This window comes from Neoarius graeffei, chromosome 3, assembly GCF_027579695.1.
Source record: "Neoarius graeffei isolate fNeoGra1 chromosome 3, fNeoGra1.pri, whole genome shotgun sequence".
NCBI lineage: Eukaryota > Metazoa > Chordata > Actinopteri > Siluriformes > Ariidae > Neoarius > Neoarius graeffei.
In genome coordinates, this window is record NC_083571.1 from 6,679,444 (window position 1) to 6,691,601 (window position 12,158).

Below are 12,158 nucleotides of genomic sequence, written 5' to 3' on the forward strand. Positions count from 1 at the left end.
GGAAAAGGAGTGAAGTAGGCGTAGAAGGAGAAGGAAGAAGTAGGAGTAGTAAAAGGAGAAAAGAAGAAGTAGGAGGAGAAAAGGAGAAGGAGTCGAAGAAGGAAAAGGAGGAGTAGAAGTAGAAGGAGTAAAGTAGGAGTAGAAGGAGAAGGAAGAGAGGAAGAAGTAGGAGAAAGGAGTTGAAGAAGGAGAAAAGGGGGAATCGAAGGAGGAGGATGAGTTGAAGGAGAAGGAAGAGGAAAAGGAGGAGTAGAGGGAAGAGAGGAAGTAGGAGGAGGAGAAAAGAAGGAGGAGTAATAGAAGCAGGAGGAGTTGAAGGAGAAGGAAGCATCGGCAAGTCAAATAAAATGAGAGAGGACTCGTGCTGTACTTTTTGTTGCACGTTTGCAGGTTGCTCCATGACCCTGGTGATAAAATGACTGCGACAGAAACCTAATGCTGTACGGTTTATTTGCGTCACACACACACGAGAGATACACGTTAAAGCAAGTACACCTTCACACACAGGTACAGTTAACATCGTGGAGTTTATGCTTTAGCTGAACATCTTTAAAAGCTCTTGGTGTTAATGGTGTCAGTATTCAGAATCACAGACGCAGGCGTTCCGAAGCACTGAACCGTGGCTGTGTGTACAGAGCGTTCGGCTCGGGGCGCGGAGCCGCTACGACACGGTCCACAGCTCAGCTGCTCTTTACAGAAGATCTGATAGAAATGTGCTTCAGAGCCAGCTGGACATTTCTTCCTCGAACTTGTTCGGATCGATGAAAGGCTTATCGATGGATTTGATCATCAGCTCTCCACAGTACGCGCACTCGGACGCCACGATGTCGTCGATGTCCGATTTGATCTGCTCTCGGCTGCCTTGGCCTTTCCCCAGGCTGACGGCGTCCTCTTCCTTGGGCTTGTGGCGAGATTTGGTGGTCTGCGTGGCAGCCGCGAGCTTCTTCTGCAGTTCCTCCAGCTTGCCCTGCTTGTAGGCCGAGAGGTGCGGCGTGACCTCCTGAAAGAGGCAGTCGTAATGGAACATGTGTCCGCACAGGAAGAGATAGAAGGGTCGGTTGAGTAAGGGGAAGTCACAGGTGGCGCACTTCTCCTGAGACTCCACCACGCCGTACTTGTTCCTCATCTCCTGGATGTCCTGCCGGATTCGCCTGGCGCTCTCCGTGGCCTCCTCCATCTCCTGCTTGAGCTCCTCGATGTGCTGGTTGTACTCCTCCAGCGACACGCAGATGGCCTCCTTGAAGTGGTCGATGGTGACGAAGTCGGGGAAGAACGGCAAGATGTCCTCGATCTTCAGCAGGTTGCAGCTGGACAGACAGTTCATCGCCTTCTTCACGTCCTTCTCCTCCTGAACCACGTGACGGGCGATTTTCAGCCACAGCTTCTTCCTCAGCTCCTCGTCATCCTCAGGGAGATCAGCGCATGACTTGGCCAAATCGACATCCACCTGAACTCACACACACACACACGAGTAATGTTCTACAAATAAAAACATCTACCGTTTATTTTCAGCATTAATTTTCCAATTAAATCTAAAAACCAACTAAAACAGATCTTAAAAAAAAGTGAAATTACCTGTAACTCCACCCTAAATACACTCACCGGCCACTTTAATAGGAACTTCTTGGTGATTCTGGGGAAGCTATAGCTTAATAGTTAGAGAAACAACTTTGGGACCAAAAGGTTGCTGGGTCGATTCCCTGGACCAGCAGGATTGGCTTAAGCGCCCTTGAGCAAGGCACCGAACCCCCAACCGCTCTGGCAAGAGTGGTGTCTGATTAGCCAGAGAAAAACCGACGATGTGATTATCAGTTCGGGCATTGAACCCGACTGACTTGTTGATTCTAATCTTCCTGTTCTTTACAGGACTGGAACCCAATGTGTTCTTTCTTCTACCGAGATGCTTTTCTGCTCACCACGGTTGTAAAGACCGTTTTCTGATCTCTCTGATCAACAAGGCGTTTGTTTACTTTCCACCGACAGAACGATGTTTTTTTTTTGTTTGCCGCACCGTTCTGTCTGTGTAAACTCTAGAGACTGTTGCGTGCGAAAACTACGGAAGCCGCGAGAGGCCCTTCATATAATCCTTTTTTTAATTCACCTTGTTATCCCAAGATAACGACATAATTAATTCGAGATCTCGAGAAAACAAAACCGTTATTCCGAGATAACGACATAATTAATTCAGGATCTCGAGAAAACAACAACTAATTCGAGATCTCGAGAAAACAAAACCGTTATTCTGAGATAACGACATAATTAATTCAAGATCTCGAGAAAACAACACAACTAATTTGAGATCTTGAGAAAACAAAACCGTCATTACGAGATAACGACATAATTAATTCAGGATCTCGAGAAAACAAAACTGTTATTCCGAGATAACGGCATAATTAATTCAGGATCTCGAGAAAACAACACAACTAATTCGAGATCTCGAGAAAACAAAACCGTTATCCCGAGATAACGGCATAATTAATTCAGGATCTCGAGAAAACAACACAACTAATTCGAGATCTCGAGAAAACAAAACCGTTATCCCGAGATAACGGCATAATTAATTCAGGATCTTGAGAAAACAACACAACTAATTCGAGATCTCGAGAAAAAACTGTTATTCCGAGATAACGGCATAATTAATTCAGGATCTCGAGAAAACAACACAACTAATTCGAGATCTCGAGAAAACAAAACCGTTATTCCGAGATAACATAATTAATTCAGGATCTCGAGAAAACAACAACTAATTTGAGATCTCGAGAAAACAAAACCGTTATTCCGAGATAGCGGCATAATTAATTCAGGATCTCGAGAAAACAACACAACTAATTCGAGATCTCGAGAAAACAAAACCGTTATTCCAAGATAACGACATAATTAATTCAGGATCTCGAGAAAACAACACAACTAATTCGCGATCTCGAGAAAACAAAACTGTTATTCCGAGATAACGACAATTCAGGATCTCGAGAAAACAACACAACTGATTCGAGATCTCGAGAAAACAAAACTGTTATTCCGAGATAGCAGCATAATTAATTCAGGATCTTGAGAAAACAACACAACTAATTCGAGATCTCGAGAAAACAAAACTGTTATTCCGAGATAACGACAATTCAGGATCTCGAGAAAACAACACAACTGATTCGAGATCTCGAGAAAACAAAACTGTTATTCCGAGATAGCAGCATAATTAATTCAGGATCTTGAGAAAACAACACAACTAATTCGAGATCTCGAGAAAACAACACAACTAATTCGAGATCTCGAGAAAACAACACAACTAATTCGAGATCTCGAGAAAACAAAACCGTTATTCAGAGATAACGGCATAATCAATTCAGGATCTCGAGAAAACAACACAACTAATTCGAGATCTTGAGAAAACAAAACTGTTATTCCGAGATAGCAGCATAATTAATTCAGGATCTTGAGAAAACAACACAACTAATTCGAGATCTCGAGAAAACAAAACTGTTATTCCGAGATAACGACAATTCAGGATCTCGAGAAAACAACACAACTGATTCGAGATCTCGAGAAAACAAAACTGTTATTCCGAGATAGCAGCATAATTAATTCAGGATCTTGAGAAAACAACACAACTAATTCGAGATCTCGAGAAAACAACACTGTTATTCCGAGATAACGACAATTCAGGATCTCGAGAAAACAACACAACTGATTCGAGATCTCGAGAAAACAAAACTGTTATTCCGAGATAGCAGCATAATTAATTCAGGATCTTGAGAAAACAACACAACTAATTCGAGATCTCGAGAAAACAACAACTAATTCGAGATCTCGAGAAAACAAAACTGTTATTCCAAGATAACAATTCAGGATCTTGAGAAAACAACAACTAATTCGAGATCTCGAGAAAACAACACAACTAATTCGAGATCTCGAGAAAACAAAACCGTTATTCCGAGATAACGGCATAATCAATTCAGGATCTCGAGAAAACAACACAACTAATTCGAGATCTTGAGAAAACAAAACTGTTATTCCAAGATAGCAGCATAATTAATTCAGGATCTTGAGAAAACAACACAACTAATTTGAGATCTCGAGAAAACAAAACTGTTATTTCGAGATCTCGAGAAAACAAAACAATTATTTCATGATCTCGAGTAAACAGCTGAGAAATGGTTCATTCAGGTGCGCCAAGAGACTTGTGATATGCTGACTTTGGGGCTATTTCTCATTCTGTATAGACGCAACTTTGGTCATTAGAATGTCTGGAATAATCGATCACCTAATAAGGCAATATTCTGATCAGGGGTTGACACAGAGAGAATATTGCCTTATTAGGTGATCGATTATTCCAGACATTCTAATGACCAAAGTTGCGTCTATACAGAATGAGAAACAGCCCCAAAGTCAGCATATCACAAGTCTCTTGGCGCACCTGAATGAACCATTTCTCAGCTGTTTACTCGAGATCATGAAATAACGGTTTTGTTTTCTCGAGATCTCGAATTAGTTGTGTTGTTTTCTCGAGATCCTGAATTAATTATGTCGTTATCTCGGAATAACAAGGTGAATAAAAAAAAAGGATTATATGAAGGGCCTCTCTCGGCTTCCGTAGAAAACCCCAGGAGAGTTCTCAGCCGTTTCTGAAACACTCAAACCAACACCCGCAGTGTGCCGCAGCGAAAGAAAGTCACACTTCACTGTGATATCACTGATGTTCTGACGTGTGAACATTAACTGAGGCTGCTGATTTGTATCGCGCTGCTCTCGAGCGATCGGCGGATTAAAGAACGGCATCCAACAGAACAGCAGGTGGATGTTCCTAATAAAGTGGCCAGTGACTGTATTTATCCCGTTATACAGGATCGGCAACAGCGTCAGCGGGGATTAGCAACTCATTTGAGTTATTCGTTATTCCTCTGTGAAGATGATTTGAAATGTGGATATTTAAATTAATCTACCTCAATAAACAGCGCTGAGAGGAAAACAACGCGAGGAGATAATTAATATTAAAGCTAGACGGCCTTTCAGATTTTTCAAGTGTAGGTCATAAAAAGAATTTTCCCCAACTCCCAATTATTTTTGTTTAGTGACCGAAAGCTACTGAATTCGAATCGCTTCGAAGACTTGCAATTTTATTCTTTTTTTTTTTTAAATAGAACAATTAATGAATTTATCTCCACGTGGCTCTAAATTCTCCGCTATTTTTTCCTGCTTCACCATGACCCGATACAAGATATTACATCATGCATGACATCACGTGGTGGGCTTTCCCCGTTCACGCAAGGCATTGTGGGATACAAATTTGAAACCGGAGAGAAAAATGGAGGATGCGAGTGTGCGAATGAAACGTGAAAGACCGACTACAGCGAGAAGAAAAGACGTTATGTTATATACGAAGGAAAGGAAACGCACGGCCAAACTAATAAATATCGGCGCTCAGCGACGGAATGATGGAACTGTCAGAGCACGCTCAAAGGCAAACCTGCGCATGCGCACACACACACACACACGGGCTTCCTCTGTCTGCTCGACTGCGCAAAGCGAGTGATTTCATGCACGTTATTTGCTTTAATCCGCTCAAATTAAATCACTTCCCAGATACAGAAAAACAAACGGCCTGATATTTTTTAGATATTACAGAAATACACATATCACAATGACTACATTTCAGAGGGAACTAAATTTCCCCGATTTTATGAAATCAAAAGGCCGACTCGCTTTAATAATTGAAAAAAAATTTGAAAAAAAGTTTTGAAAACTAATAAAAATTATATTTAAAAAAAAAAAGCATAAATTTAGGAAAATAAAATTTGAATCAAACCATTATTTTTATTCTTAATATTTTGTGTCATGATTTAAAAAAAGACTACGTAAAAGACTAATTATGATGTTTTGTGTGTTGAAGCACAACCATTAATAAGCATCATAATTCTTCAAAAAAAAAAAAAAAAAAGTGTCATTTTTTATTTCCAAACATAATATACTCAGCAAAAATAAAAACTTGACGCTCATTATTTTTCAAATAGTGTTTAGAAACTTTTCTTGAAAGAGTTCTTGTTGTGATTACGGTTAAATGCATCGTCAAGGGCATTACGTCACACATTCATTCTACTGGTCGGGCCTACGTAGCACGTGCGAGAGCACTGCACGCTAAAATCACGTTTCCACGTGACACAAGTGACGTGACCTATTGATACACGTGCAATTGATCTCGTGGTAGCAGAGTAGAGTGTCATCTCAGAAAAACAAGGTTTTATGGTTAATTATTCGTTAATTTGCAATGCCACGACTGTCAAACATTCAGCGCGAACGTGCCATTGGCATGCTGAATACGGGAACATCCGTCACTGACGTTGCGAGGGTTATGGGATGCAGTCGACAGACCATCCGTAACCTCCAGACACGTCTCCATCAAACTGGCATCACAGCCGACCGTAAGGAACCCTCCACAGAACTTGCAGGAGCTTGGTGCTATGTTGGTACAAATATGGCGGCGCATTCCCCAAGCTGTGTTCAGACGCATCATCCAATCCATGAGGAGACGTTGTATCGCAGTTGTGAACGCCCATGGAGGACACACCCGATATTGACATGATTTCATTAAGTTGTGACTCACAGTTTTTGATCATGGACATTGTCGTCGCATTTCCGGTGGAACCGATTCCATGACAAACATGATCTGTATGCTATAGCATCTTTAATGACAAGGTAATTGAATACAATCGTTATTTCAAACCTATTTTCCAAAATGTTCAAATTATTGACTTTGAAACGAGTGTAAAGTTGTTGAGTTTACCTTATGGATTGAGCATATTAAGTGAACAGGCAGCCATTTAAAAAAAAAAAAAAAAAAAAAACAATCTCAGAGCGAAATATAATCAACAATAAAAATATTATTTGAAATGGAAACAAACATTTTTTCTATTATTATTATTATTCCTCCTCCTTGTGGTTTTTCTCTTTCCATAGTTACGGTGTCAGTCAAAAGATTTTCCATCCTATGTATAGTTTATTTTATTAATTTAATTAATCTAAAATTTGACCATGGAATAGATTTTTAAAGCGAGACGGCCTTTCGATTTCATAAAAAACGGTGAAATTTAGTTCCCTCTGAAATGTGGCCGTTGTGATGTGTATTTCTGTAATATGTAAAAAAAATAATAATAAAATAAATAAATATCAGGCCGTTCTGTTCTGTAGCTGGGAAGTTATTTAATTTGAAGGGATTAAAGCAAATAATACGCATGAAATCACTCGCTTTGCGCAGTCGAGCAGACAGAGGAAGTCCATGCGCAGGTTTGCCTTTGAGCGTGCACTGACAGTTCCATCATTCCGTCGCTAAACGAACAGCTGATCACACCGAGGTGCTCGCTGAGCGCCGATATTTATTAGTTTGGTCCTGCGTTTCCTTTCCTTCGTATATAACAACGTCTTTTCTTCTCGCTTTCTTTCCGTTACTGTAGTCGGTCTTTCACGTTTCATTCGCACACTCACGTCCTCCACTTTTCTCTCTGGTTTTACATTTGTATCCCACAATGCCTTGTGCGAATGGGGAAAGCCCACCACGTGATGTCATACATGATGTAGTATCTTGTATCGGGTCATGGTGAAGCAGGAAAAAATAGCGGAGAATTTAGAGCCACATGGAGATAAATTCATTAATTGTTCTATTTTTTAAAAAACTAATAAAATTGGAAGTCAGTGATTCGAATTCAGTAGCTTCCGGTCCACTAAACAAAACTAACTGGGTGTCGGGAAAATTCTTTTTATGACCTACACTTAAAATCTGAAAGGCCGTCTAGCTTTAAAGGAACAGTCCACCGTATTTCCATAATGAAATATGCTCTTACGTGAATTGAGACGAGCTGCTCCGTACCTCTCCGAGCTTTGCGCGACCTCCCAGTCAGTCAGACGCGCTGTCACTCCTGTTAGCAATGTAGCTAGGCTCAGCATGGCCAATGGTATTTTTTGGGGCTGTAGTTAGATGCGACCAAACTCTTCCGCGTTTTTCCTGTTTACATAGGTTTATATGACCAGTGACAGGAAACAAGTTCAGTTACACAAATTGAAACGTGGCGATTTTCTATGCTATGGAAAGTGCGCACTATAATGACAGGCGTACTAACACCTTCTGCGCGCTTCGGCAGCGCACTGATATCTGAGCTCCATATCAATGCTCTGTCGAAGCGCGCAGAAGGTGTTAGTACGCCTGTCATTATAGTGCGCACTTTCCATAGCATAGAAAATCGCTACGTTTCAATTTGTGTAACTGAACTTGTTTCATGTCACTGGTCATATAAACCTATGTAAACAGGAGAAACGCGGAAGAGTTTGGTCGCATCTAACTACAGCCCCCAAAAATACCATTGGCCATGCTGAGCCTAGCTACATTGCTAACAGGAGTGACAGCGCATCTGACTGCGTCTGACTGACTGGGAGGTCGCGCAAAGCTCGGAGAGGTACGGAGCAGCTCGTCTCAATTCAGGTAAGAGCATATTTCATTATGGAAATACGGTGGACTGTTCCTTTAAGAACTTCATCAGCACTTGCGCGAAATCGCAATCGTACGCTCACCTGCAAGGCTAAATCCACAGCTTCTTCGTACAACTCCATTATCCTGTAGACCAGCACGCATGCCTGGAGATAGCCATGCTCAGCGCAGAGGCGTAAGGCATATTTCAGGTCGTAGTGGATCTCCGAGACATGCGTTCCCGCTTGCTCAAGGTACCACAGCAAAGAATCGGGCTTGTACTTGGCATAGAGTGACAGCAGATAATTGTGTATGGCTTCTTCCTTCACGCCAAGCTCGTTCACGCAGAACTCCATGTAACGGATCGTCTCGCTGATCTGCTGGGTGCTGCCGATCTGACTGTAGTTCACCAGCGCCGGGATCAGCTGCTTGGGATCGAGCCGATTGCCCATTTGGATCCAAGCGTCGACTACCTTCTTTGGAATGTGCTGCATGAGAACCGGGGAGAACTTGTAGAACAGCTTTTCATCGCAGTGCTTGGAGAGGACGTCGAGTGCTGCGTCGTAGTCATCGTGCTGGCAGTGGTGAGAGATGACCCTCTCGTAGTCCTGCATAATGACGGAAAAATAGACCATGTCTTCGACATTGCCATGGCTTGCCAAGAGATCGTAGATGGTGCTACGGTTGTTGTAGAAGCACTCCTTGTGCTTGACGGAACACAGGAAGTTACGGAATTCCTCACGCGTTTCCTGAAACGTGCTTTTGTCGACCACCTCCAGTTGTCCGAGACGGTTCAGGTACAACTCGGTCAACCAGGTGACGAGCAGGGTGATCTGGGTCTTTTCGCTGGGTTTGAGATTGTCCAGTTTTCGGAACAGGAATTCCTTCAGAGCCTCCTCCTGCTTGGCTTCGATGAACTTCAGCGCAATCTCTTCAAAGTAGTTCTGAGTCAGCGCGTAGCACTTTGCGCTCTCGAGATACCGTTTGTTCTGGAACCAGTGCTCCGCTTCCTTGGCGAGCACCATATCCTTGCACTCCGGTCGATCCCTGCAGTACTCTTTGGCCAGGTCAAACTTCTTCATGCTCATGTACATCTGCCAGACGTCTCTAGATTCCCTCTGGATGTGATATCGGAAGACGGCTTTCTCGGTGTAGATCCACACCAGTCCACCGACGGGATCTTTGATCATCTTTTTGAGGGGGCCAAACTTATCCGGGAAGACGTCTTCGTAGACGACTTGTCCGTTCAAGGTGCACACGGCTTTGACACGATCAGGGAGTAGGAGAAGGAAATGAAACTGGGTGAGCACGATGGAGATCGGCCTGTTGTAGTTGAAATCGATATCTGACGTGTATTCCCACACTTGGACGTCGCTGAGAAGAGAGTCAAGCCGAGAGTAGTCCAAGTGGCCATAAAAAACCCCGTTTCCCATCATCCAGGCGAAGGAGTTAGGGCTTGAACGGAGCTTAGAGGTGTAGAAGCCGATCTCGCTGTAACCCATGTTAACAGGAAACTCCTGGAAGCTCGGTAAAAGATCCTGATTCTGAGCAAAGATTGAGCTGAAGCCTTGTTGCTCAGAACCCTCGGCTAACTTGCCGACGAACTGAAAGAGACGTTTGCGAGTGGTCGCGATAATGAAGTACTTGGACTCTATCCCACGTTCCACATCAAGGCAGCAGACTGGCGCTGGCTTTCCGTCCTCTTCCAAGGAATGAACCTGCCGGAAGTACTGGTCTGGGTTGGTGTTGAAAAGGGAACCTTCGGAAGCGGAGATTTCCGCCTCAAAAATAATGCCGTGGCTGGTTCCGACAAGAATCGGGCCGGTGTTTGTTTCATTGCCTAAAATCTTGTTCCAGCCCACGCTCTCTATTAAGTGGCCTCTCCACCTAGAGAGGCTGCGAACCTTCTGTGTGTTTCTGTTCAAGTAGACGCACTCGCTCGTGGTCAGACTGATCACCAAGTGAGATCCTGCAACACAAGAAACGGCTTGGATTTGTACTGTGTACCGAATGAAAGTCAAACGGCAAAGATATTAAACTTTGACCCTTGAAGAATCAATCATTCACCGTATGCTGACGACACAGCGCGATACCTACGGTAGTTCTATGGTAGCCAAGACACACAAGCATTACAAAATACAGCATTTCAAACAGGATGAGAATCACAGGCTAGAAAGATGACAGGTTTACGACAATCTTGCCAGTCCTGAAGGGTCCACAAACTTGTCCACTCGTCACACCCTGCAAGTACCTGGGGGTTACCTTCAAACCCTGTATACAGGGTTTGCGCGCTTCAGGTTTCTCTTTCAGCCAAAACAGCGTCTTTCATAAAGATCTCTGTTGCTTTTCTGCTCACCACGGTTGTAAAGAGTGATTATACGAGTTACAATATCCTTCCTGGCAGCTCGAACCAATCTGTTCGTTTTCCTCTGACCTCTCATCAACAAACGCTACGTTCACACTGCAAGGCTTAATGCTCAATTCCGATTTTTTTGTGAGGTCGTTCACATTAACAAATATATGCGACTTGTATGTGATCCTCAGTATGAACAAAAAGCGACCTAAAAGTGTTCCGCATGCGCATTGCAGGATACGACGACGTCACACGCAGTGAGCATGGCCAGTGTTTACGGAAGTAAAACCGCCCGGTTGCGGTATGACCCATCCAATCTAGCTTGAATAGCTGTATCCCCCCAAACGGAAATCAGCTCCCTAACCTCTGCGTCCTTCCATTGAGAAGATTCAGAACCTTCACAGCCCGAAGCGTCCCTCGCATTGATGTCATGCGCAGGGGCGCAGATACGTTTTTTGAACTGGGGGGGGACAAAAAACGGGGGGGGGGGGGGGGGGACAAAGCTGCCAGCAAACCAAACCCCAACCCCGATATGCCTGTCAAACTTGTTGTGGGTTACCATAGCAACCAAGCTCGAGCTCGCAACCTGTGCAGTCTGCGCAGCTCAACCAACCGAATATCAGTCTTTGTTTTGTTTTATGTGAATTGTTGCAACTATGTATACACTGCTGTGCACCTCAATAAACCGAATGGTAATTAGTCTTTTGATTTTTCCATGAGGTTTGCCTTATGCAAAGAAAGACAGCATAGACATTTTTTCCTCCCTATAAGTGGGGGGGACCGAACGAGGTGAATTTAAATCTGGGTGGGACGAGTCCCCCCCTCTATCTGCGCCCGTGATTATGCGCCATGTTGTTGTAACTTTTTTTGAGAGACCCGCCGCCTACTTCAGCGCAGAATAGTGACGTTTGTGGCTTGTTGATGATGTTTAAGTCGGATGAATGCGACCTGGCGGTTCAGACTGAAGTCGCATATGAAAAGAGCGGATAGGAATCGGAATTAGGACCACATATCCAAACGGCCTGGGTCGGATTTGAAAAAATCGGATCTGTGTCGTTCATATTGCCAATAAAAGATCGGATACAGGTCACATATGGGTGAAAAGATCGGATTTGAGTCACTTCAGCCTGCAGTGTGAACGTAGCCAAAGCGTTCGTTTTCATCCACGGAACTGTCACTCACTCACTCACTCACTCGATGTTTTTTGCTTTCCGCACCATTCCGTGTAGAGACTGTTGTGTGTGTGAAAACCCCAGGAAGGAGATCAGCAGTTTCTGAAACACTCAAACCGACACCCACGCCGCAGTGAAAGAAAGTCATACAAAAACTGAGATCACGACTTTTCCCATTCTGATG

The 12,158-nt window shown here is 43.5% G+C and overlaps 1 protein-coding gene across 1 annotated transcript in view; it reads right to left on the reverse strand.

Moving 5' to 3' along the window:
* Positions 1–433: 433 nt before the first annotated feature.
* vps18 (VPS18 core subunit of CORVET and HOPS complexes) overlaps positions 434–12,158 on the reverse strand; it is a 33,625-nt gene continuing 21,900 nt past the window's right edge. Inside the window, exons 4-5 of the mRNA XM_060916316.1 lie at positions 8,554–10,418; positions 434–1,447 (exon numbers count right to left, since the gene is read on the reverse strand). Of these exons, the coding sequence (XP_060772299.1) occupies positions 719–1,447; positions 8,554–10,418 (2,594 nt within the window). The 3' untranslated portion in view covers positions 434–718. The remainder of the gene's footprint in view (positions 1,448–8,553; positions 10,419–12,158) is intronic.